This window comes from Melozone crissalis, unplaced genomic scaffold (assembly GCF_028551555.1).
Source record: "Melozone crissalis strain CALT ecotype California unplaced genomic scaffold, PUWL_Pcris_2 ptg000006l_1, whole genome shotgun sequence".
NCBI lineage: Eukaryota > Metazoa > Chordata > Aves > Passeriformes > Passerellidae > Melozone > Melozone crissalis.
The window spans coordinates 1,943,044-1,969,041 of NW_026535784.1; the positions used below are offsets into that span (position 1 = coordinate 1,943,044).

General features: G+C 35.6%; 1 protein-coding gene across 1 annotated transcript in view; it reads left to right on the forward strand.

The window, feature by feature from the left end:
- The window catches only part of ARAP2 (ArfGAP with RhoGAP domain, ankyrin repeat and PH domain 2), a 113,466-nt gene that overhangs the window by 39,189 nt on the left and 48,279 nt on the right, over positions 1–25,998 (forward strand). The window contains exons 11-16 of the mRNA XM_054290628.1: positions 18,133–18,248; positions 19,446–19,645; positions 20,395–20,480; positions 21,179–21,361; positions 23,043–23,217; positions 24,700–24,834. Coding sequence (XP_054146603.1) covers positions 18,133–18,248; positions 19,446–19,645; positions 20,395–20,480; positions 21,179–21,361; positions 23,043–23,217; positions 24,700–24,834 — 895 coding nt within the window. The remainder of the gene's footprint in view (positions 1–18,132; positions 18,249–19,445; positions 19,646–20,394; positions 20,481–21,178; positions 21,362–23,042; positions 23,218–24,699; positions 24,835–25,998) is intronic.

Here is a 25,998-nt window from a genome sequence, read left to right on the forward strand (position 1 = left end):
TGCTCAAAGACCCAACCAACCAACACGGCCTTGAAGGCTTCCAGGGATGGGGCATCCACAGCTTCCCTGGGAAACCTGTTCCAGCGCCTCACCACTTTCACAATAAAAGATTTCTTTCTAATATCTAATGTAAACCTACTCTCTTTCAGTTTGGATCCATTCCCTCTTGTTCTGTCACTACATGCCATTGGAAAAAGTCCTTCTCCATCCCTTTTGAGGCTGCAGATAGTGTCACCCTACAGCCTTCTTCAGGCTGAGCAAACTCAGTTCTCTCAGCCTTTCCTCATAGGAGAGGTGCTCCATCTCTCTAACCAACTTGGTGGCCCTCCTCTAACAGGTCCATGTCCTTGCTGTGCTGTGCCCCCAGAGCTGACTGCAGCCCTGCAGGTGGGGTCTCACCAGGGCAGAGCAGAGCAGAGGGGCAGAATCCCCTCCCTCCCCTGCTGCCCACGGGGCTCTGGGTGCAGCCCAGGACACCTTTGGCTCTCTGGGCTGGGAGTGCCCGTGGCTGGGTCATGTCCAGCCTCTCACCCACCAGCATCACCAAATCCTCCCTGGCAGGGCTGCTCTGGGTCTGTTCATCCCCCAGCCTCTGTTGATACTGGGGGTTGTCCTGACCCAGATGTACCACCCTGCACTTGATCTCATTAAACCTCATGAGATTACCATATGCCCACTTCTCAAGTTTGTCCAGACCCCTCTGGAGACACTCCTGTCTCTTGGGAGTTTCAACTGCACCACTCAACTTGATGTCATCCTCAAATTTGATGAGGATGCATTTGATCCCCTAATCTATGTCAATAATGAAGATATTAAGTATCACTGGTCCCAGTGCAGACCCCTGAGGGGCACCAGTTGCTGTTGATGTCTGGTGGGTGTCTGAGCCATTGACCAGTACCCTCTCAATGTGACTTTCCAACCAATTCCCTATCTGCTGAACAGTCCGCTCATCAAATCAGGGTCTCTGCAGTTTAGAGAAGTGATGTTGTGGGGGACTGTTTCAAAGGCTTTACAGAACCTCAGAAAAATGACATCTGTGACATTTACCGTGTCCACCAGTGTAGTCATTCCATCATGGAACGCCACTAGGTTACTTAGGCAAGACTTTCCCTTGAGGAAGGCAAGCTGGCTGTCTCAAGTCTCAGTCTTCTCCTCATCTGTTGTCACCAGGCTTCCTTGATAGCATATGTGAATTTGATGCCATAATTAGTTAAAAATACCATAATATGCTATTGCAAATTTTTGTTTAGTATATAAATTCTGTTACAAATTTTCCAGGTTTGAAATCTTTTACAACTCAAGTAGATGTGGTTTCTGAATTCAGTCTGTACTTCCTGTGGCAGAGGTCAGACAAGTAATGTCACAGAAGGATGTTTTTCTTTTTTGGTACGTTGCCTAACATGAGCTAAGTTGTATGGATATCCTTCTGTGCAAGGTAACAGGTGGGGTTATTCTTTTGTCGAGACTGAAGGGGAAAACAAATATTGCTGAAGACCAGGATTTGCCTAATCTATGACAAGTATCATCAGATGAGCATTGGCAGTCACTCTATGATGATTAAAGTTTTCTCCTTGGTTGCAAATCTGAATAAAATGGATTAGTGTGCACGTGCAGGAGACGAAAGTACATGTCTGCAATTCATTAATAAGCCTTGTAGCTGGCACTGTAATGTTTAGAACTCCAAGCACTTAAAAACAAGTGATTGATCATAATGCATTTAGCTTGCAATAGCTGATCATGCAGGAAATGCAGAGTGTTCATAAAGAAAACAATTTTGGCATTCATGGATTTCTGTAGTTATTCAGTGGTGATTTTTGAGATTGGGTGGTTTTACTTCAATCTCTGTTGGAGATCATCAGAGTAAGGACCGTTATAACTTTTTGAAAATACCCAGAATTTGTAGTACCCCCTCCCTTTTTTCCTCTTCATACTTTTTCAGCTTCCGCCCCTTTTTGTACAAAATGCTTAATTCAACAATAGACACTTGGTCCAAAACTGTTCTATTTTTCACAGCGTGGGCTTGAAATGAGAACAGTAGCTTTCATGGCAGTGCAGAGAGAGTAGGTTAGAGTTGCTATTGGACTACTAAAATAATTAGGCCATTGGAGTTTTTATTAGTTATGCAAAGTGAATGGTTTAAAATAAGAATTATAGAGATGATCCTTAAAATACTAAGATCCTTAATATCATTGTAGCTCAAGTGACATTTTAATTTTTTTGGGCCATAAATATTTTATTTTTCTTTGTGCTGATTTCTTTATGTCGTTTGGTGCAGTATACTATTGTTTAGGTAATAAACCTTATTTTTGGTACTCCACTATCTTATATCTACAAATTTGCTTCTAAATAAATGAACCATTCTTATAGCAAAGGAAGAGAATTAATGATTTACAGCTTAGTGTGAATGTGGGGAATACCCCAGTGTGCCTTCTCAGCAATAATTACTGTCCCTAGTTAATAAATTGCTAGGCCAACAAATTTGAACTTAATCAACTCAGATTGAATTCTTACTACATGAAACACTTCAATGCCGTGGTTATTAAATTAATTTCTCTCTTAGATATTTTGCATACAAAGTAACATCTTTGTAGGGATGGCATGTTTAAATCTTATTCATTAAAAACAATATCTTAGATATATTTCCAAAAAACTTCACTCAAAAGTTACTTCCATCTCAGCATGGGGGTCAGGACCTCTCAGAGATCCATCAGAATGATTGATTGATATCTAATGCCGGTGAAAAATCTTACATGCACTGAGGAGTTGTTACCTTCACTTAGGATGGAAGGTTGTCAAAACACTTGGCTGTGGGCATCCAGCAAACCATTTGAACAGGCCTGGACAATGGTTGAAAGAAAAATATATTGAGCAAAATACATGGAAAACTATGATTCAGAAAATAAATGTAGAAATAATCTTGCTTGTATTGTGAGTCATGCCTAGTGATGTACACTAGTATGTTTTGTTTTCAAGCAACTTTTATTTGGTTTGCCTTGTTTTTCTTGGTTCTTTTTTTCCTCTTGGTAGACCTTTTTATTGTACCTCTGTGGCATTCTCAATAAAATTACTTTGAAAAAAAAGCTGACCCAAATAATACAATGGGTGAGGAGTGTGTTTTACTCATGGAGATAAACACTTTCAATGTTGACTTTGCTTATCCTTTTGGGGACTCTGGTATGCAGTATTTAATTATTACATTACATAGATTTTATGTCCATTTCTTGTTTAAGGTGGGTTAGGCTATTAAAAAATAGTAAAAAAAAAAAAACCCCTCCTGATGCTGTCTGTGGATATGTCTCTATTTCAGTTATCACAAAATTGTTTGTCTTGTACCAGCCAATGTGTCCAAACCGTAGAGGGTTCTATGCTCTGCAGGCAGAGGGGAATCTATATCCACTTCATTTGCCCACATTTATCCATGTCTGTGGTTTAAGACCAGGATGCAGACCTGTGTTAGAGATATGAGAGTGAGGTTTAAAAAAGATTTGAAGTAGAGTGGCTGCATTGGTATAATAAATATGGCTTTGTGTCCTGCTTCCTGGTTCACAATCAGCCTGTCTGGCACTTACTTGAGAGGCTCTGCAGGATGTTGTATGTATGATGCTTTTTCCAGCCAAGGGCTGTTATTCCTTGCCGTGGGGTCATAAAGAAGTTCAAAGGCAGATAAAATGACAGCAGTCAGCAACAGCAGCTCAGTTCTTGCAACACAGGAGTAATTGCAGCCCATTATTATAATTGGCTGTCGCTTCTTTCCCCTGAAGGAACTGAGCAGCTGCCAGTTTAGTGGGCTGCAAGAAAACTGATGAGACGGGAGATGGGGGTCATAACAAAAGTTGAGAAACCGATCAAGGCAAAATTCATTAGTCCTGAGTAGCTGTAAGAGAGGAGAAGGAGACAGTGCTGTGGCTGGTCATCACCAATGCCCATGTGGGAGGTGGATTCTGACTTCCAGGTTGGTTTGTTTCATCTTGCATTTCTTTTTTTTCTCACAAAGAAAGGCAAGGTTGATTCTATGATCTTTCATCTTATTTTATACAAAACAAACCAACCACAGAGCAGAAGGCGGGAACCTCTTTATAGGACTTTGCTGGAAAGGGTTGATTTCAGCCTTAATGAGTGCATCAGTTAGTTTTTCATGTGTGCTGCAGCTAAAAGGGGGATGACCTACAACTTGTTTAATTTAACAGCAATGTGTTGATGTTGACAACAGTGATCCTTAGGTACTTGCTTATGGTAAATACGTACAATTAGCAATGTGAAACATGTCTTTATTGGTGTTCTCAGCAATAAATGCTAATGTAGAAATGGTAGCATGACATGTAGGAATGAAAGGGTTACATCTGCACACACTGTGTAGATGTAACTTTTATGTTTCAGAAGGAACAAACTGTTTCTTCATCCATCTCTCATTGATGTGGTTTGGAATATCAGAAACATATTTCTTAATACGTACAAGTGGGGATGTAGGGGAATTTTACAGGGAGAAGAAAAAGTAAAGGTTAATAGAGTGCACTGTAGATACAAAACCAGGGGATGTTATCACAGTTCTGTCTGATTCTGTGGTGCTCTTCAGGTCTTCTATTTGTGCAGGTCTTTTATCGTCACACCTAAATTTCATTCTCCTATACTGCATGTAGATCTATTTTAAAATGAACCTGAAGAGGCGTGTGCAGATTTTGTTGTAGCTGCTCGTCTTTTTAAATAGAAAACTTAAAGATGCATTGCATTTTTAGTATTTATGGGGCTGTATCCGGAAAGCTGTTTCTTGTAGGGTCTATGCGCAGATACCTGGGGTGAATTTCCATCTCTTTGAATGTCAGTTGGAGCTTTGCCATTCATGTCAATTGCCAGTTTTTCACTTTAATGCAGTATTTTGTTTCATTCCTGAATTCTTCTTCATCCTGGTTTCTTAAATGACACGTTCATGCTGAGAAAATATACCTCCTTGTAAGTTCAATGTGTTTCCAGATTGCAGCTGCCCATTCCTACTAATACAGAAGGGTTTTTTGGTAAATTTCCTGTTCTTAAAAATCATTGTAGCATGTTACAACCCTCCTCACCCACAAATGGTACAAAATGCTGCTGCTGGGTTTCTGAATATCCTAAATTGGAGTGATTTTGTAATTTTAGTTCTATTTTTACTGTTTGTGACATTCTCTTTATATGTTATCTTGATCGAGTCATTGCAATTTTGATGCAGCTTTTGTGTTCTGAGATGCATCTGCATGGTTTTAGTTCTGAGCCAGAACAGCATTTTTATCACCGTGCTTCCCCATGGCATGAAGTGGGTTCAGATTGCTGCTCTCTAGGTCAGGATGTTGCTGTATGATCAGCCTGTAAATCAGTGCTTCCCTGTTTGCTTTGGTCACTTGCCATTAATAAATGGCCACTACAGGTGCTGCTCTTCACTAACCACTGATTTGTAAAAGGCATCTTGACAAATCTGAACATAGCAATACGTGTTTCAGAAACATGCTTATTATTTTTTTTATCACTGTGTGATTTGAAGGTTATTCTAGCACAGCATTTGGGAAAGAAAGAAGTTGTAGTCTAGGCCTGTTGCCCCTACCCAAGAATGTGCTCTGAGGCACGAGTTAACATTGCTGTTGACAAGTTTTGTTTTTTCAGTTTCTCATTAAATTCAGGTGAGTGAGATTTATTTCTTGCTTGTAAGGATTTGGGCATGAGTGAGAGACTGGAGAAGTGAAACGAATGTAGAAGACAGGTGGAATCAGTATGCTACAAAGGAGCTATGTATCTGTAGCTTATTGTAGGTCCTTAAAGACCTTCGTGTATTTTTCAGTGAGTGACAACAGGAAGTTTAATGAAACAAGCAGAAGATAAATGTGTAAATGGAGATAATTTGTTAAAGATTTAATATTTAGTGTTCTTTCTATTAACTAGCTGTCTAGATAGTAATGCAGAGTGTAAAGTTTATTTGAAAGATGTATGTGGAGAGCTCTTTTTTAAGGATTTTGGTTGCTTTCTAACTTCTAATCTGTTGAAGTACATTTTTTTAGAGAATGGTTGTTCCATATTTTTACAATAGTTTGTCCTTTTCTGTTAGATATTAGCCTTTGCTCCTCATTATGAAGAAAATAATTTCATTGAAAGCTTGAATTTACTTTATTTTTACATAAGGTGCTTTTAACTAAAAATTTGTGATGGGAGGTGATATTCATTAAAAAATTAGATTACATTCATTATGACAAAGGCATTGTGTTCGTTTGGAAGGGTATATTATTTCTACACACAGTCCTGAAACATGAGTACAGTGCAGATATTTTAGAGCTAGATCCTTCTTTAGCTGTCATAGTTGCCCATCTTAGCTTTGATAATTGTAAAATCAAAATTAAAAAAAAACTGTCACTAAAATCAAATGGCAGTGGCTTTTACATGGACTCATAATAAAACTTATTTACAATGGATTTACTAGGAATTCCGTAATCTCTATACATATTTAGTACTTTAGCCACTTCAGTATTTAAGTAGTGAGAAGTAGACTGCTTATTTGTAAACTGTACTAATTCTTGAAACTCTCTTTTAAATATTTGCTTTTATATTTTTTATGCGACATCACTACCTTCATGGCATAAAGCCTAGGCAAGTATGAAAGTGAATAGCTGCTAAGCAGTAGCTGTATGTGTGTCCAAGTGATTTTGCTTTACAAAAATTCAAAACAGTTTCTCTGCATTTATCTGCTATTTTCAACTTTGTTTGTCACATAGAAACAAATTAGTATGAGTGAATCTATAGCCAGCAGAAGAAAATATTTATAAACAAAACCAAGGAAACCAATCCCTCAAACAAACAAACCTCCAAGCCCACCCCACTCTGTTTTTGGCTGAACCAAATGCAAGGAGGATGTCTAAGCAGGAGACATAATGCTGAAATGACTGAGTGAGTTAGGAAGGAGTCAGCTTGCAGAAAGCTGTGGTGCAGCGTTGCTGTTGTCATGGCATCAGCTCTGTCTTGGTCCAGGCACAGAAGAATGTGTGTGGCAAAACTGTTGGTGCTGCTGTCCCTTCACTGTTTTAGAGTAAGCGTTACAGAAGTGGGAAGAATTCACAAATCATAATATGGTCTCCTTAGGTTGCTGTTTCTAGGCATTAATGGTAAGTTTATACTTTACGTTGGCTTCTAGAAAAAGTTTGAACCTCCATGAAGTCTGACACATTCTTCAAAGTTAATGAATATGTGTGCACGCTCTCAAAATTTAGATCTTCTACTAAATATTTATTTCTGTATTTCCGAGGGAAAAACATTATCTTTTTGGTTCGGGTAGTCCAAAAATGTCTGAATTTCAAATTTTAAACAAATCTGAAATTTTATGGCATTTGATGTTTCATTCCTGCAAAGGTGAGAAATAAATAGATGAGAGTTTATGGTGTGTGGCCAGAAGCTTTTGTGAGGGTCTGTACCCTCCTTGGCTTATTCTTTCCTTTTAAATTTAAGATCATAATGTCAGCTGTTAAAGTGAAACATTTTTCTTCATGGCTCTCTAAGCAGAAGGTGTCTAAAATCTCCCAAGCAGGAAAAAGCTGTTAGCACAGTCCAGAGCTCCGGATGTTTCATGTAATTCATTCATTTATTCCTATAATGTGTGTGGGTATGTGTGTGTGTTTTCAATATACACCATCTCAGAAGAGTAATTCAGTTTGATGGGATCAGAAATTTAAACTGCTCATTTTATCAACATCAGCTGGAAAGTCCCATAGGGATCCAGTCATGATAAAATGGGGTGTGTTTGGATTATATTCAGATAGCCATAAATACATTTTTTTAGATGTGAAAATGTCTATAATAATTAGTGCTCTTTGTATGGTGCTCTAAAAACTTTTGAAACTTTTTTTAAAAATTAATTTCCCTTTGTTATTATTTTGAGCCATGCAGATTACTTGGAAATTAAAAAGGTTTGTGAATAAAAATAAAGCTTTGGAAAATTTCTCCATCAGGGAATGCTATTTTTGTTTGTGGTTATTGAAATATTATGAATTATGTTAGTTATTAATTATTTTTACTTGTGAAATATCACATCATAGAATTAAATTTCAGTTTATTGAAGAAGGAGGTAGTAAATAAATAAGAAGTCTTGATATTTACTGTGAGGACTATTTGTCTTAACGCCTTGCTGTTTATAGTCAGTAAGTAAAAGCACTGTGTTTGGTCATTAATACTTCTTTTGTTAATATCAAATTTGTTTATCACCATGGGCAAATTTTGGAGGAAAGCAGACTCTCCATTATTTGGAGCCTTTTTTGGTTCATTAGGGGAATTTTGCCAGTGGGGATGTCATAAGAGTTTTCTCCCTTGTCTAGTGACTACTGTACTAAAAGACCAGTCAAAAAGTTTGTCATTTTTGCATGACAGTGATTGTAGATTTTAAGGTATTGCAAAAATGGTCACAATCTGTCCATCCTGTAAGACTTCAAACACTTTTTCATCAGTTTTTCTGGATTATGAGTACACAACAAGATCTTTGGAGTGTATGTAAAGCTTTGGCAAGAAGATTATGTAGATATGAATTCAGAAAATTACAGCTATATGTGGTATCTTAAAATTCACAGATCCTTCTGGTCTCCAGAGAACAGTCTTGCTAAATCTAAGAAGTCTTCCATTTGTGAAGCACTTCCAAAGAAGAGTCCAGATGGCTACTTAAAACTGTAATAGTAATATCTATGTTTAAAAATGTCTTTGTATGAACAGGAGTTTCTCTGGGTGCTTATTGCAGGGAAGTGTTTAAAATAGTGTGTGAATTTGAGATGGTGACTATAGGGATAGCTGTTTCAGCTAAATGGAAAAAAAAAGTTGGAAGGGCTCAAATGCTAAAATTGAGGAAAATTGAGGCATTTCCACATAATTTTAGAATTTGCATATATTAAACTGGTATCCCTTTGGGATGAAAAAGATGTGAATTGAGTAGCAAGAAATGGGCTCTAAAATGGAATGAGTTTCTGTGTGTCAGAAGTTGTGCATCTTAAGGAACATGATTGCCTCTTTAAAGAAGAGACGATGTTATGAATAGCTGTTGGAATTAAAGTAAAGGTGAAAGCCTTGAATGTAGGCTATACTTGCTCCTGACAGGCTTTGACTTTTATTTACATGTTTATTTAGCTGTACCATCTTTATGTCATCTCATTATTTTTCATGAAGCAGCAAAAGTAAAGATCATAGCCCAGGCAGCTGCAGTGGTTTCAGCCTCTGTAGCTATCAAGGTGCTGATTTCTGAATGAGCTCCAAGCTGCAGAGGAGCCCTGCTGGAAGGGAGTTACTGTAGTTGTTCAAACTGGAACTTTGCCTACACTTCTCTTATGAGTGTGTGGTGGGGGAGAGGGGGACATAACACAGAAAGGAGGTTTGTCTGTCATGCTTGGCTACCTGTCAGGATATTTGGGAAGATGGCAAGAAAGGTTTTGTGTGCAGTATTACCAGCTTGCTTTTGATGCTTGGTTTTGTGTGCCTCAGATGTGAGATCTTGCTTTCCTAGTATGTTGAATGACAAGAAAAAGAAAGCATATGTCTGAAGAATGGAATATGGTCTGAATCACACTTTCTGTGTGAAAGCTGAGCCCTGAATTGTGGAATAGTTGAAGAATTCAGGTCCTTTAGTATATTTCTAAAGCAGGAATGTGAATGATCTTTAAGTCAAGAAATCTACTTTCCACTAATAACTTTAAACTGCTTTGTGTCAAAATGTACATCTTTATGTAGAATACAGGTTCTTATATTGATATTGCATATGTTGTTTCTGAAGTACATAATTTGCATACATACAAATTATTTGTAATGGCATGGTTGAAGCATGGATTGTTTCTTCCCTTTTAGCATGTTTCAGCACAAGTGAGAAACGTATATATATTTGGAATTATGATCTTTACTCTCGTTGTCTTATTCTCTCTTTGTTTTTGAGGATTAAGAAATAGAAGCTTTTAATTGATATATTTGTGTTTGTGGCTGGTGACTTTGCACATCCCCTTACAGATTGCATCGTCTTGCCTCAATTCACTGTGACCATACTGTAAAGCCTTTTCTTATGGGGCTGGGTAGTAAAGATGTGGGGAAATGTGGACTCTATGTTCTCTGTTCTGATCTACTTTCCTTAAGTCTTGCTAAGACCTGAAGATTCATTGGCTGCTATTATGTTGAAATAGATCGAAGCCAAGGATCTTTCTAGAGTAAAAGCTTACTTCGGGTTACATGGGGAGACAAATGCTCCTGTGTTATTTAGACCTAATTTTTTTGAAGAAGTCAGCCAAAAACCTTTGGTAACATTACCTCAGTTACAAACTTTTGTCCCCCTCTAATCATGGGAAAACTGGTCTTAGAAATAAGACCTTAATTTCACCTCATTATAATATTGTGTAGTAGATACTATAATGTGCTATTTCCTTCCACAGGATCACTGCCTCTTTCAGTGCATTGTCTATTTAGTAATTGTTTGATAATTTCAATTTCTTTTCATGGTATAGCCCATGCCTTTTTTGTAGCACACTGTTGATCTTGTTGAAAAGTGCTTACATTAAAATTATTCCTTCACTGATAAAGGAATGTTCTTTGAGGAGCAGTGAGGACTTTATTTTTCATCAGTTCCTGTAAGTTAAAGGAAGATGATTGTCTCCTCCATGTGACCACACAGTTCTGAGAAACAGAATGAAGGATTCAAATATCCATATATTTAGCATTCTCTATTTTTCTAGTCTTTTATGGGTGATTGGGAGGGAATAGTTCTCTGTCAAACCTGCTCAAAATACTGCTTTCATAGGTCTTGGCTGGAGTTCCAATTGCTCAGCAGTTCTGCAAATCAAACCCTAGAGCATAAAGTCAGATACTAGGAAATGAAAAACGTACAGTGAAATGACTGTATGCTAAGGCTTTGATTTACACTGAGTAGAAACTGGAAAAGGCAAAGATAAGAGCTAACTCTCCAATATAGTATTCAGTCACTTCAATTATGTGATCCTCCTCATCTTTTTTTTGTATTTTGCAGCCCATAAAGGAAGGGAGCTTTCATCTTCATGTGTCCTAGATCCATCCCATACAACAAACGAGGCATGGGCCTGATGGTGCATAATCAAGCAATATAAAATTGTATTGATATTGCAAAATACATACATATAACTGCTGAAGTGAGGATTCTGAATTGCTCCTGTAGTAAGTGAATAGAGAGATCTCTAACTTAAATGAGAAATACCATCTAAGGTTGTAACTACCTTAGAGTGTTCATCAGGAATGCGTTTTTTAAAGTAATCTCTTAGTTATTATTCCCACTTCTTATGTACTGGCTTTCATCATAGAGCCATCTCAAAGTGCAGGTATTACATTTTTTAATAAAATAATGATGTGGAATGATACAGAGAGGGATGCATTCCAGCAGTATATCCAAAATACTACAGGCAAGCTTACTACGTGGCACTGACTAGAGCTAGTCTAAGCGGCCCTTCTTGTCATTTGCTGTCTTTCTTCTTTGTAACCACTAAAATTTTGGATGCCAGGTTGTCATTACCACCTTTTTTTTCAAAAGTAGCATGAATCATTATTTTTATTTTCTAACGGGGAAAAGAATTTTTCAGTTAAGTGAAGAACTTAAAACTGATGATGTGACTACCTCACATAGCATAACAGATGAGCGCCCAGCTACAGAGCTAACATGCACAGAACACTGGAATTTTAGCATCTCCTTGCTCATCAGGGCTTGAGTTAGCAACCTTCATGTTCTTTTAACATTATTTTTAGAGTGTGTAATTATATACTGTATGCTTCACTGTGGTTGTATTTTGGGACCTCATTAGAAGACTGTAAGACAGAGTACCTACATGCGTTTTGTATTACAATCCACAATGTGTAACTGTCACTGGAAATCTATATTAAAAGGTTTTGGGCTGTGATGAGGGATGTAGAGAAGCCTGATGAAAAATAAATGGGGGCTCTAAGCTCAGTACATATATAAGGAGAGGAAATCAATATAAACTTGTGTAAACTTAATATTATCAAAGCAATTTGCATTACTAGTCACTCTTTCTTAAACTTTTTAATATATAAAAAGGTCTTAATTTTTTTTATTAATATGGAAGCCAGTTTTTTCCCGTATTTCTATTGCAGAAATTAGCCCTCCTCAATAGCTGGAAAGGCTGAAGTGTAATGCCTCCAAATAATGAGGAGAGGAAAGAAACTATGCACGCTTCATTTGAATGATTCTAGTTCTGGCTTTCACTCTCTCTGGAATAATTTGGTTGTTTGGAAGAAATCAAATACCATGGGGTAAGAATGAAGGAAAAGACTAAATCTAAATTGCTAAATTGTTAAGGGAATTTTCAGATCTTGCAGGAGTAGTGTAGTTGTCGCAAACTTCGTGGTAACTTCCCCAGGGTAAATCTAAAGAGCTGTTGCAAATTAAGTGGTAAATTCAAGGAACCATTTAAGGTCCTGTTTTGGAACTCTGATCAGAGATACTGTGATTAAAGGTCAAGATTGTTCTGAGCATGGGCAGGAGGACAAGAGTAGTTTTAGAAATATGAATAATCTTTTTATAAATTAGTGTTAGGGTGGTATGAAAGATAGCTGTTAAAAAGGAAACAAAAAAGTGTGCATTTATAAACACATACATACACGTTTGTGTGTGTAAATATATCTTTATATGCAATATAATGTTCTTCATTTGTTACCTCTTATCACTGTTGGATATCTATCTGTCTATCTACATGCACACTCTTAAATATTGCATGTCCTCAAGATCTGACAGCCAAAGACAAAAAAAGCAAATGCACCTTGATTTCATAATACACAGGAAGGAAACTGATGTGCAGTGAGAATACTCAGTTGATGTAGAATTTCCAAAAGTGTTGTGTTCCCAACATCTATCAGTGCTATTTCTGTACTTCAGAGTTCTGTACTTCTGTATTCTTTTTATTTCAAAATAAGCTACAAACATGCATTTATATATTAGGATATATACTTATGTATGTATATGTATGTGTGAGTGTGTAGGAACATAGTCTCTTGAACTAATGTAAGCAATTTTCCTTTTTCTCTGCTGTTGCTGTTATCCAGTTAGTCCTCTACCAGAAAAGAAGGAGATAAAAATATGGATTGATATTTCTAATATGAAAGTAGTAGTTAGCTAACCTTTTCTTTTCAGTATTTATTTCAGTATTTTAAGATAGTTAACTTTTTATTTTTATGTGAGGAGTATGGGTAAAGTTATAATTGTGGCTGCATTTTTTTGGTTTAATTTCTCTGAGATGTTTTCCTGATGCAAAGATTTTTTTAAATCAACTTCATACATTTGGGAGCTAATGTTAGATCCATGAAAGACAGTGCATGCAAAGACATAGAACTCCTGTGTTCAGATGAATTTTCGTCTGACTAAACCAATAAGAATGCCAGCCCTAATGTACTGGAACAAAACCAAGTGGAAGGGAAAAAATAGAAAGAAAAATAATTTTCCTTTATAGGTAGCAGAAGAGAATTTTTAGAAGTGCCATGTTTTGGAGAAAGTGTGTTCACTGAGAGTCACAAGGTTCAGGCTCTGATTACAAATTTATTTATGGCTTGCCAGCAGAAAGGTGCCCCAGTCTGTCTTTTTAGGACAACATACTGAAAGTTAGTCATCCAGCAGCTCTGAAAATTTCACTTGTTCAGATATAGTTGCATGATTTTATACATATATACTTTAGTGTTCCTTAGCCTTGGTTTTTATTTCTGTGTCTGTAAAATAGTGGTGGTATGTTAGAAAAGGTATGAGACTAATTTTGAATCTTCATGAATTTCATCCAAAATAGAATTGAAGAAATGTTAGCAAAGCCTGTCATGGGACAGCTTTTGCCTATGAAAAGATAATGCATAATAAAGAGGACAGTTTTGTACACTGAGAGGCACTTTATAGATACATGTTAAAGGTATGTTTAAAAATAAAAGTTAAATAATTTCATTACTTATATACAGATGACTGGTTTTCATAGGTTATGTCTTTTTCAGACAGGGATGATAATGACTGCAACAATTCCATATTATAATAATACACCCTTCAGGAAGGAACAACAGCTAATCAGAAAGCCAGTACTCACCTTAGTATTTTTAGCTTTCAGTTAACTGTGCTGTTTAGTGAATACTTTGGTTCTATTATTATATCTATGGAGAATTTTTTGGGTTTTTTTTAAAGCTCTTACTGTCAACTCATTTTTCATCTTTTCTTAGAATTCATGCAGATAGTGTAACTATAGACATTTAAGTTGTATCTATATTTAAATTAAAAAAAAAAACCAAACAAACCCAACCCTCATCTTTCTCTGTGCATTTTTGAATCTTAAACTTTTCTGCCTTTGTCAGAAATCATAGTGCAGTTCAGTGTATCTGAAACAATGAGCTTTCAGTGGGTAGAAGCAAGACAATTCTTATTCTGAAAAGATACTGCTTGCTTTTGCTGTCGATATTTTTTGTATAGTTCTTGAATAGCCCAATTGTCCTTCTGTGCACTCAAAGTGAATGAATTCATCTTTCAAAGTGGAGCACTTCTTTCTTCTCTGTACCAATTCCCACTTCTGTTTCTGAAGTAGAGAAGAAGACTGCACTCCTGAAAGCATACAATTCTGAGCGCTGAAATTAAATTCTGCTGTACCTGTCACTTACAAAGCCAGGTTTATGCCAAGTGTTGTGCAGTTACCCTAAGGAGTTTGTTTGGACCATTATGGAAATAACTTCACTCTAATGCACCAATGAAATTGCTTAATTTGCCACCATATTCTGTTCTGAAAAGTAGATTCAAGTTTCTTAACATTTCTGACATTCCTCACACTGGAATTCAGTATTGTAAGTTCTCATGCCCTTGCTGAATGTAAAGCATAATGAGTTATTCTTTCTTTAATGGGGTTGTTCAGACACTAGGCACTTGTGCAAATTTTGACAGGTTTGTGCTGCACCTAAAGATAAAGACTTTCAAATTAATGTACTTTGTTTCTAGAGTGCTTTCTTGGTTCTCTGTTTTTAAATGAAGTACTACAAATTTTGGTGTCTGTTTTCACAGACGTAAATAAATATTTGTGTGATCTTCATGTGGCACGTTGCTTCCATGCAGCTTGCTCTGTTTTGCTCCAAGGAAAGGAGGTGCAACCAGCTGTTTGAGGGCATAAGAAACAGTCTGAAAGGAATATAGAATAAATGTTTTCAAGAAGGAACATTATGGGATAAGAAGTTAATGAAATTTAGTTAGCGTTTCTTTCCTTTTATGTTATGTAATGAAATTCTCAGTTGTCAGGCAAAAAATTGAAAATTCTCAGTTATCATAATATTAATAATGTATAATATTCATATACAAAAGGACTTCCTTTTTTTACAAACAGTATTTGGGAAATTTATTAAGTAAAATCCTTCAGAGACCTCAAAGCATGTTGTTGTTGTTGGGCTTTTAATTCTTTGAGAATGTGTCTGTCAGTGGCTAGTAAGTATAATCTTTGCTGCAGCTGTTTGTTTAAGGACTTTTAAGTGCATAGATTGCTGGAAGCATTTTTGGGGAGATGAGCATATGCATTTTCTTATTTGCATTATTTTTATGACTATCACCAGTAGGAAGTGCCTAAAGGGAAGCTACTCTACAAGGCAACTTTGATCTGGCTCAGTAAGGTAGTTATTATTTTGGTTGTCTTTGTTAATCATTTACCTTCAGTGAACTTTATTCTGGACCTAGAAGTGTATTGAACGCCTTTTAACCATGGCTTCTGGTTTTTCAGCTGTTATTTAATAAACAAAGAATGCATTGCACTGTGCAGGTTCAACGATGGGCTTATTACCTCTCATTAAAAAATCAGGATTTCTTAAGGCAAATTATTTTAAATAATTTGAAATACTTGAATCCACAAATGAAACTTGCAACCAGTTTACATCTCAGAAGCATAAACTGTTTAATTCTACAGAGGTAATGGTTTTGGGTTGTTTTGGTAAGGTTTCTTTTTTTTTTCATTTCACTGATAGAAATTCAAGTTTTGTATTTTTCTTTCCTCAGCCTTTTCTTTTTCACTATTTCATGCTCCTCTTTTTCTCACTGGTGATGTGAAGTTAAGTATGCTTCACTGCTACAGAGGATGCTGTCAAGTTCACACTCAAAGGAGGTTTTTCTGCCCACTCTTTTCCCATATAGGGTGAATTAGGGACTGTGTAGGCTTAACAGAAGTCTCTGCTCTCTTCTGAGGCAGGTGTGTCACTGTGAAACCCCTTGATTTATACACAAAGAGAGTGGGGAATGAAGGTGAGGGGAGAGAATAAAAATGCTAGGTTACAGAATAGGAGGGTGGAAGAAAAGGGGAAATATTTAAAATCATTTCTATTTTTTGTCTATTTTCTAAAATAAATTATTTGAGGAGTGGCTAACATAGATTACTTATTGAAACACTTCTACATTTTATAAACATTTGTGTTGAAATTTACACCTAGTTCCCCACTGCTACTGTCAAAGATAATGGCATGTAAAAAAACACCCAAAAATTCTTAATAAGAAGTCTGGCAAGGAAACATTAGCTAACTTATCTCACAGTATATTTAAATTGTAGGAATTCTGTCATTCTAAACATCTCATCTTTTAGTGGTTGTTATTATGCTTTTTGGGGCATTATTCTATTCAATGCCTCGTGTGATACAATTGATACTTCTGCTTGTGCATGGACACACACATGTATGTGGCTTTTCTTGGATTTAGCCTTAGCAATCCTGGCTACAATGATAGTTTTATTTGCTCATACCTGAAATAGGGAAATAAAATTAGAAGAGTTTTGTGAAGTAAGTTCTCCATAGTTCTTAGTGCTCAAAAATTTTTGAATCTTACAAACAGAAACTTGCGAGTGATGCAGGTTTAAATATGTATTGACTAGAAAAACAATCCTCTCTTCAGAGGCAGGCAGCTCTGAGGCTTTTACCCTTCAGTGCTTTTATTTTTATTAGTCTGTACCAAACTACTTGTTATGTGAGAGGTAACAGTGAACATGCAAATGGTAAGATATATGAATTTGACTCTTTGCTTGGGTGATACAGCTTGGTTTTGGTTCTGATTTGTTTGCTATTCTCAAGAAGTATGCTAATATTTCCAGAAATTACACTTGTGGAAGTGACTTCCTTGAGATCAACATGTAAATAAATTTAAAGAAGGAAATGCAGATGCTACTCCAAATAGATAAGAAATAATGTATGTATTCATCTGATTTTCCAAAATCCATACATTTTGAGAGACTCTCACAGGAGCTCAGTGTGAGCTCACATTTTATTTCCTAGTTCTGCCAATACAAAAGTTATTTTTTAGTACATTTTTCCATGTATAAAAAAACGCCCAAACAGTTTCACTTGTTTCACTTGTTCAAGTACGATAAAAATACTTTCTTATTATTGAATTACAACTAGCTCTTTGTCTATTTTAGCTGCTGCATAGGATCTTTTTTCAAAGACATGTTTAGTTCATGTTCTACATCAGAAGCACGAGGAATCAATGGTTTAAGAAAGAATTTTATACACATTTAGTTTGTTAAAACGCTCAGTCTTAAAGCAAGAAAAACTGCAGTCAGTTAGAAGGATTTAGATTTCCAAAGTTTATTTAGACACTAAAGCATGATTTAAGCTAGATCCTTCCAGAATTTTGCATTTACCTTTTAATGCAATCTAGTGTTTAACCTTTTTTTTTATTCTTTCCTTTATTAATAGTTTGATCATGCATTTTTACTCTTACCAACAATCAAGTTAGGTCATTATAGCAGTTGGAAACTTTTTGGGTGGACAAAATTTAGTGGAGGTTTGTTTATCCATTAAAAAATTAGAAGTGGCTTATATGCTATGGCAAAGATGTCTGATACTGATCTCGCTTTGTACCAATCTAGTGTTTAACCTTTTTTTTTATTCTTTCCTTTATTAATAGTTTGATCATGCATTTTTACTCTTACCAACAATCAAGTTAGGTCATTATAGCAGTTGGAAACTTTTTGGGTGGACAAAATTTAGTGGAGGTTTGTTTATCCATTAAAAAATTAGAAGTGGCTTATATGCTATGGCAAAGATGTCTGATACTGATCTCGCTTTGTTTGGACCATGACAAAATAATTTTTCTTTACATGTTTTATTCTTGAATGATAACCTTCTAAACATTTATTATCTTTTTTCTAGGACTTTAAGACAGGATTTGGTATCACTTTAATCCCTATGAATGTGGCAAATGTAAAACAAGTGGATCGGTCTGCAAAGCAATCTTTTGAAATAATTACTCCTTATAAAAGCTTTAGGTAAGAAGTTAAGTATTTACTTTACAAAATATGCAATTAACTAAGGCACTAAAGAAAAACTGATTTCATACTGCAGTGCTGTAGCTAGGTTGGATGAAAAGGCAATGTTTTTATTAAGGATGTTCAGCAGTGTTTAGAAAAATGGGAGGATGTTCTTTGATTTGTTTAGTTGTGTGCTTCATCTCTTAGTTCCTGACTAGGCATATTATGTCCACAGGTTTGTACTTTTATGTAGCCTTCTTTGTTCATTCTCTGCAAGGGCAAAAGGAAAAAAAAGAGAAATGAATTCCTCCACTTTCACAAATTGACTTCATCCTAAAGAATAATAAACTTCAATAGTGAAATAATGCTGCATCCATTTAGTCGTATGCATTTTATTTGAAAAGAAGCTTTCATTTGCTATCCCTTGTAGAAATTCTAGGTTGAAAGTAGTTGAATGTTTTACTTTGACTGAGTGCTGAGACTTGTAATGATTTTTAAGGAAATGGAAGTACATGCTAATAAAAGCCTTTTGTTAAGTGTTGTAGTGTTTCTTAACTGAAGTGTTGTAATGAAGGAAGAAATTTCTTTGTTCTCCTGGGATTGTTAAATGTTAGGAAATACTTTCACTCTCAGTCAGCTAGCAGGTAAATTAATCTTGATCAGCAATTTGAGTCTGTTGCTAGTTGGTAGATAGTTAGTTCTTTGATTTTTTTCTTAAGACAAGACTGTGTTGATTTTTTTTATTATTTAATTTTTATAAAGATAAATTTAAATGAAAAGCAAGTATTTTTTTAATTCTCAGTAATTTTTTTAAATTCTCAGTAGTTTTTTCAATTCCCAGTCTTTTTTTTAATTCTCATTTAATTCTCCATGTTTCCTTATGTCATTCTATGCTTTTGTTAAAGTTCAGTGTTTAGGTTTGGTAATGGGTAACATAAAAAGATTGAAATTAACTCAGGCATGTTACACGAATGTTACAAAAGCTACATACCTTACACTAGTAGTGGTTTTGTTGAAAACAATGCTAAAACAGAGCAAGTTTCATTGAATTCAAAAATACAAAATAATACATTCTATCTTAGGATTTATATCTGTGTGGAGGAAGATTTTTGACTGTGATTTCGGGTGTAAATATAATAAATAAGGAGGCTACAGACCATGTTTAATTGGGCTTTAAAATAAAGATCAATAACACAGAAAAGTCAATTGTTTCAGCTTTACAGCAGAGTCAGAAAGAGAGAAACAAGACTGGATTGAAGCACTCCAGCAATCAATAGCAGAAACTCTATCTGATTATGAAGTAGCTGAGAAGATTTGGTTCAATGAGTCCAACAGGAGCTGCGCTGACTGTAAAGCTCCCGGTCCTGACTGGGCATCCATCAATCTCTGTGTTGTCATTTGTAAGAAGTGTGCAGGTAGAGTAATTAATGGCAAGCTATGTGGGTTCCACAAAATGTCATATTTGCATATCTGTGTATGTCCTTGAATATACATTTTTTTTTTTTTTTTTTTTTTTTTAATTTTTGAAGTGTTATTCTCATAGAAGTTTTGAGAAACAAAATGTGAGCATAACTTTTCTTTTTTAGTACCAAGGTCAGCCTTATTCTAAAGCACTTCCATGCATAAATGACAGGTCTGTAGTCATTGAATTCTCTCAGGTGAACCATCCTTCACAATTAGTGGAAATTAAGACACACTAACACTTCATGGGAAAGGAATGGCTTTCGCAAGGCTAGATGCCAAAGAATAACAATTTTCAGTGTATAAATTTTGGGTATTAATTTTTTTACATCTGCACATATTTTACTGCCAATAGGGATAGCTTTTTCAGATACTGCTCAAAATACAGTTGTCATGTTTTATATTGAAATGCTTAAGCTGTAGATTCAAGGAAATAACTTATAATTCTAGGCTTTCTTTCAAATCAAGCTATCCCAGAAACAGTCTACATGAGACAGCCTATTTTTTTATTCATTACTATCAAATGAAATTAACTTTTTTTAAAAATATATATTTTTTAATTTAAATTATTCAAATGTCAAACCCAACCTTTTTAAAAAACAGCAAGTAGAATAAATCTGCCTTCATCACTTTTTTTTTTTATCTAAGCAGAAGAGAAACCCTGTTTAAGTCCCTTAGTTAAGTAATGCTGTTGGATTTTCAGGACAACACAGGTCTTTAGGACCAAGAGATTCCAAGGTCCGGAGTCTAAAAATGGATGCAAGCATTTGGAGCAATGAACTTATTGAGGTATGTTATGATATTCTAACTCTGTTTTCCATCTTGAAGCCTACTGTATGAAAGGGAGGTATTTACTGCTTTACTCACAAGAAAACTGAACATACAGCTGCTAAACAGTATGGTGCTGTTACAGTAAACTTGAGCTTTTGATGTTACTGTGCATCATGTACCTCTCAGGAATTGCAAATATTTGTTTTGCTAACAAAATGTAGTTTCTCTTAGTATTTCTCCAAGTACCTAACATTTTGGGGGGAAAAGAAATCAAATGCTTTTGGAGAGCACTCAAGATGAAGAAAGGGGAAAAGAGAGGAAACTTGTCACTACCGGTTCTGCTGCTTGGGATGTTAAAAAGGGGTGGTGGTAAACAGTGGTCCTGACAGAGAGGGTTGGAGCCATCAGTGTTTTCTTTAAAACATATGCTACTCTTCTCTGAACTTGAACTAATATTTTCTAATATATAATGAAGTATTGTAACTGATTAACCTTTTAAAGCTTGGCTGCTATTGATGGTAAATGATGGCTGCTGGCTGTATTATTCATTTGTAGATGACCATAGGCAGTGACTGAGAGAGGCTGCTGTCTCATGAAGGAAATTTTCTTTTCTTTAATAACTTTCTTCTTCAACTTTTAGCAGCTGAGAACTGTTCAGAGGCTAGCTTCATATCCTTCGTACTAATTCGCTAATTTATTCCCTGCATCTCATCCAGATCTTTATCGTCATTGGAAATAAGAGGGCAAACAGTTTTTGGGCTGGAAATCTTCCTCCAGATGAAGAATTGCATATTGATGACCCTGCAGAAAAAAGATTAGCATTCATTACACAAAAATACAAAGAGGGAAAATTCAGGAAAACACCTTTCCACTACAAAACCAAGGAAGAGTTGAATAAGGTAATACAGCGTGGTTAAGCCAACACCATGTTTTGGATTGTATTGTATCTGTCTGCAATTTGGTCATCTTGTTAAACTGGTAAGAAATTAATTCAGTGTCCTGAGTGACATTCTGACACAGTTGAATAAGGGTTATTTCGGAGCCTTTGCAGTAGTCATTGCATAACTACCTAGTTTATTATTTTTCCTGTTGGTTTATTTGATGAAGGTTATTGTAGTTCTTCCTATGTTTTCCTGAGCCATCAAAATATGGATCTTTATTTTAATGTAACCATAGTCTAGGGATGCAAATTTCCACTTCATTTCTTTAGATTACTTCCTTATGTGTTTTGTCTGACACCTAAACATTCAAATATAGTAGATGATTCATTGTCATTAATGGTGAAAATAACTGATACACACTTCCATAGTAGCTTATTGGAAATGAAAAAGCTTAAATTAATGATGGAAAATGTATGTTCTCTACTTTTACAAAAATAACAAGTTCTTTAAAGTTGTAAAATAGAGAACTTCAATTTTCAATGTCTCTGTAAAATTTGATGTCCATTTGACTGATTTCTAAGATCTGATGGCTTGAGTAGTGATTTTTCAGTGTTATTGAATACAGAAGAGTTTTAATGCATTCTGCAATTTAGTGCACTCAATTGGATGAATCAAATTGTCTCAAAGGATATACAGAGATTGTGGGGTTTGTTTTTTGTGGGGAAGGATATATGTCAAATAATCATTTAAATACTGGGAAAAGTTATCAACTTCTCTGTAGAGACATGAAATTACCATGTAATAAGGCATTAATTGCCAAGTAATTCTAGAACTTTTACTAAACTGTCTTTGTTGACTTGTGCATCCTGGGTGTTTATGTGTTTATTAGAACAGCTAAATTTTATAGGAGTAATCTTCCTATTTTGAGTGACTTTTGCCTTAATCATTTAAGAAAAACTCATTCATTAACTAAATAACTTAAATAAATATTAAGTCATATAAATTTTAATGGAATAGGTTGCTCTAATTGTGTAACTATTTTTGGTTTTAAGGTTTTGGACCAATCTTGCAAAAAAAAAAGTTTAAGTTTATTATGTTTGTGTATTCAAAAAATAAAAGGAGACTCATGATTTAGGATGTGGTGAGATGTTTAAATTTCAAGGAAGATGAACAGGTATCAAGATACAGGTTGATAAAAAGAGTGAAAAACCTTAATATATATTAATTAACTTAATGTATCTTATAATACATCTTAATAAAAAGAGTAGTTTACCTTATTGACTGATGGGGGTTTTTAAAAATCTACCTAGGAATTTCAATATGAGTCCCAGCAAGAGAGTTTAAGAATCTAATCTCACCTCTTTTGTTGAACTTCTGAGGTCTGAAATAGTAAGAGTTTTTCTTTAGTAGTTTGATGCAAATAAACAGCAAGCTTCCTCTCCAATTGTTATAACTCATGTTATCTTTCCAAAGTGCAGTTTGTGAAAGCAATGTTTTGCTGGGTTTGGGTTGATATTTTGGGATATTTTTGTTGCTGAATTCTTCTAGATTCGGCCAATACTTCATGGTTTCTGATACTTCTCAATGTTCATTGTACAGCTATATCAGAGTTGAAAGGATTTGAGTCTAGGTTGCACGTATTTGTTGCCAGTAACTTTCTAATTTAAACAGACTTCCTGTTTCCCCTCTCTCTGATAAGGCCCTGTGTGCTGCTGTAGTCAAGCAAGATGTGCTCGAAACTCTGATGTTGCTCTTCAGTGGGGCTGATGCCATGTGTGCCACTGGAGACCCTGTTAACAGCACCCCATACTTACTGGCCAAGAAAGCTGGACAAAGACTGCAGATGGAATTCCTGTACCATAATAAGTTCTCAGGTATGATGCATTTTGTTTCTTTGATCTAAATTTTTATTATGACAAAGAGAAGGAAATAATTCAGAAGCAGAATTGGCTTTGCTTTGAAGAATAGTGGTATATCAGAGAAGCAGTTGTGATGGCATTAACTATATTTTATTAGAGCACAATTTCACTTGTGTGCAGTTTTGCTGTTTTGCTCAGACATCATGTTTAGGACTTAGACAACACAGTGATAAGTCATAGATCTCATACCCTTAGTTATACCACAGAAAAAACCCATCATCTTCTTGCCAATATTAACAGTCTTTTACCAGAAAAAAAATGGGTACACAAACATATGTCTAAAGAATTAATCTAGTGCTTTTTCTTTTCCTTAAAGGATATTTAAATTGGTATCTACTCCTATTGCACACAGACCTAGCTGTTTTTTTCACAAACTCTCTTCCCAAAATAAAACTCAGCTCTTGAACCTGCAATAAGATCTATCCTAGAAACCTCCTTTTCCCATCACAGCTTCTGTTGCAGCTTGCAGCAAATGATAAACTTTGGCTTGGAAGTGAACAGTTCTGTTTGCAGTGTGTGGCTGCTATGAGGCTCTTGAAAACAGAAAGCTGCTCTTAACAGTAAATGTAGTGAGGTGCATGGATGAAACTGAGCTTTTCTTTTAAAAGCTCTGGGCAGTGTCTGAAACCATCAGGGGCTGAAAGTTCACATACTGATCTACACTGAAAAAATAAAAAAAGCTACGTGGATGTAGTCCTGGACCAGCTTTCTCTTGGCTTGTGTCACTCTGCAAAGTGACAATGATTCACATTCAAGCTGAGCAAAAAAAGGATTAGTGGGAAACACAGGAATGAATTAAAGCTTCCAAGGGCAGACACAGTGTCTAAATTTCTGCCTGAGTATTGCTCAGGGCAGTGCCATGCACTGGGTCATAGGATGTGGAGCTCAGTCAGGTGCAGACATGTAGCTAGGGTGATTTCTTTGCTACCTATGGTCTCAAGTGGTCCTAAGGTTATGGAGAGAGAAGTTTGCTTGTCTTTTCTACTTTTTTTTTCTCCAGCCAAGGTAGCACCATCATGTTCTTATCTTTAGGGGAGGGGAGACAGTGTATGTTGATGATGATTCCCAGAATTGTTGTCTGTCTGCTGCCGGAGTTGCTGGTAAACTCTATATAATCCCTCAAGAGAAGCAATCTCCTTCTGTAGTATGTTACACAACGGATGAAAATCAAAGTTCAGAACATCAGGAAACAGTATTTTATATTACCTTGGCAAGCAGTGGATGACAATGGCGACATTGTAACAAATGTGAACCAGGTTTTTTTATGAACCTGTTTTCTAATTATAAAAATAAAACCAGGAAGTTTTATCAGTGTTGTAGTAAAGATACTGCAGATCAATTGCATATTTGCAGACATGCATTTAGACATGTGGAAAAATGGCTTTAACTGATATAAATGAAGACCTGTATGGTTTTTACTCCTTTGTCTTTGAGCAGATTTCCCAAACTATGATCCTTGTTGTGAAAGCGGCTTCTCTGAAGATTCTTCACATTCCACCTTTCTTTGTGAATTCTTGTACCAAGTTTCTTCTAATGCGGCTAAGCTTCCTTCAGAGAAGAAATTAAAAGAAGGTATTTAACTTTCAATTTATGTATTTGACTAACACATGAATATGTATGATTTGGATTAATTTTATTCTTTTTAACTTCTTGCACTACTTTTTTTGAGATGAAATGTCTTTGATAAGAAATGTCCTCTTTTGATTCAGTAGACCTCTTTCAGATAAAGAAAATACTGTTTATCTTGATCTCTTCATTCAGTAGATGACAGAGGAAGAAAACTGAAGTTCTGAAAAATTGTTCAGTAAACACAGTAATTGATAAATAAGAAACAAACAGAAACACTTCTTGCTTTAATTATATTTAGATTAGTGCCAAGAATTAATTTTCATCTAAAATGATTCTATTACTGGAGTCATTTACAAGTAGCACTGAATTTTTAGTAGGGTGTTTCTCAAGCTCACGAATTTACAAAATCTTCCAAGTGGAAATGAGCATCTACAATGACTCTATGGCAACTTGAGCTTTGTGGGGGGGATAATGCATGGATATCACAGTAGATACACACGGCCCCCTGTGCATATCAGTCTACTGTTTTTCTTTTTTTTCTGAGAGAGGGAGGTGTTATCAGGTAATTTTTCCCTTTTCTTCCCATTTGTCTTCCTATATTTTTCTTCCATCTAAACAAATAACATAGATTTTTAAAATCTGTTGTGATTTATTATTGTATTTATTGCTTCTAAAATCCATACATGCCATCCTGTGCTGGTGTATACGTATTTTTGTATGATTGTGTCCATTTTCTCATGGCATATGCCTTTAATATTCTTAATGGATATTAAAAGTATGCTAAAGCATAGAAATCCTGTTTAAATATGCTTTTGAAGAATCTGTATGTTAACGTGGCTCCAAATTCTTGAAAGTATTGGGTGATGACTGTGCTAATGCCTGATCACAGGCATGTCCTAGCAACTTTGCAATTCTTAACAAACAGGCCTGTTTTGACAGAGGATTGCTGCTGGATAGGACTTTATCTGGGATTGCTCTGAAATTGCATGGAGCTTATTTGGGAAACAATGTATTAACTGAAAAGCTCATTGGTACTTCCTCCAAGTTCAAGCCTGATCTTCTGTGCTGTGGATATCTGTATATATTCATAAAGAAGTTTTTTTATAAAAACCCCAGAAGTCAGTGCTTAGCCAAGTGGAGAGCAGATACAATGCCATATTAGAGGTG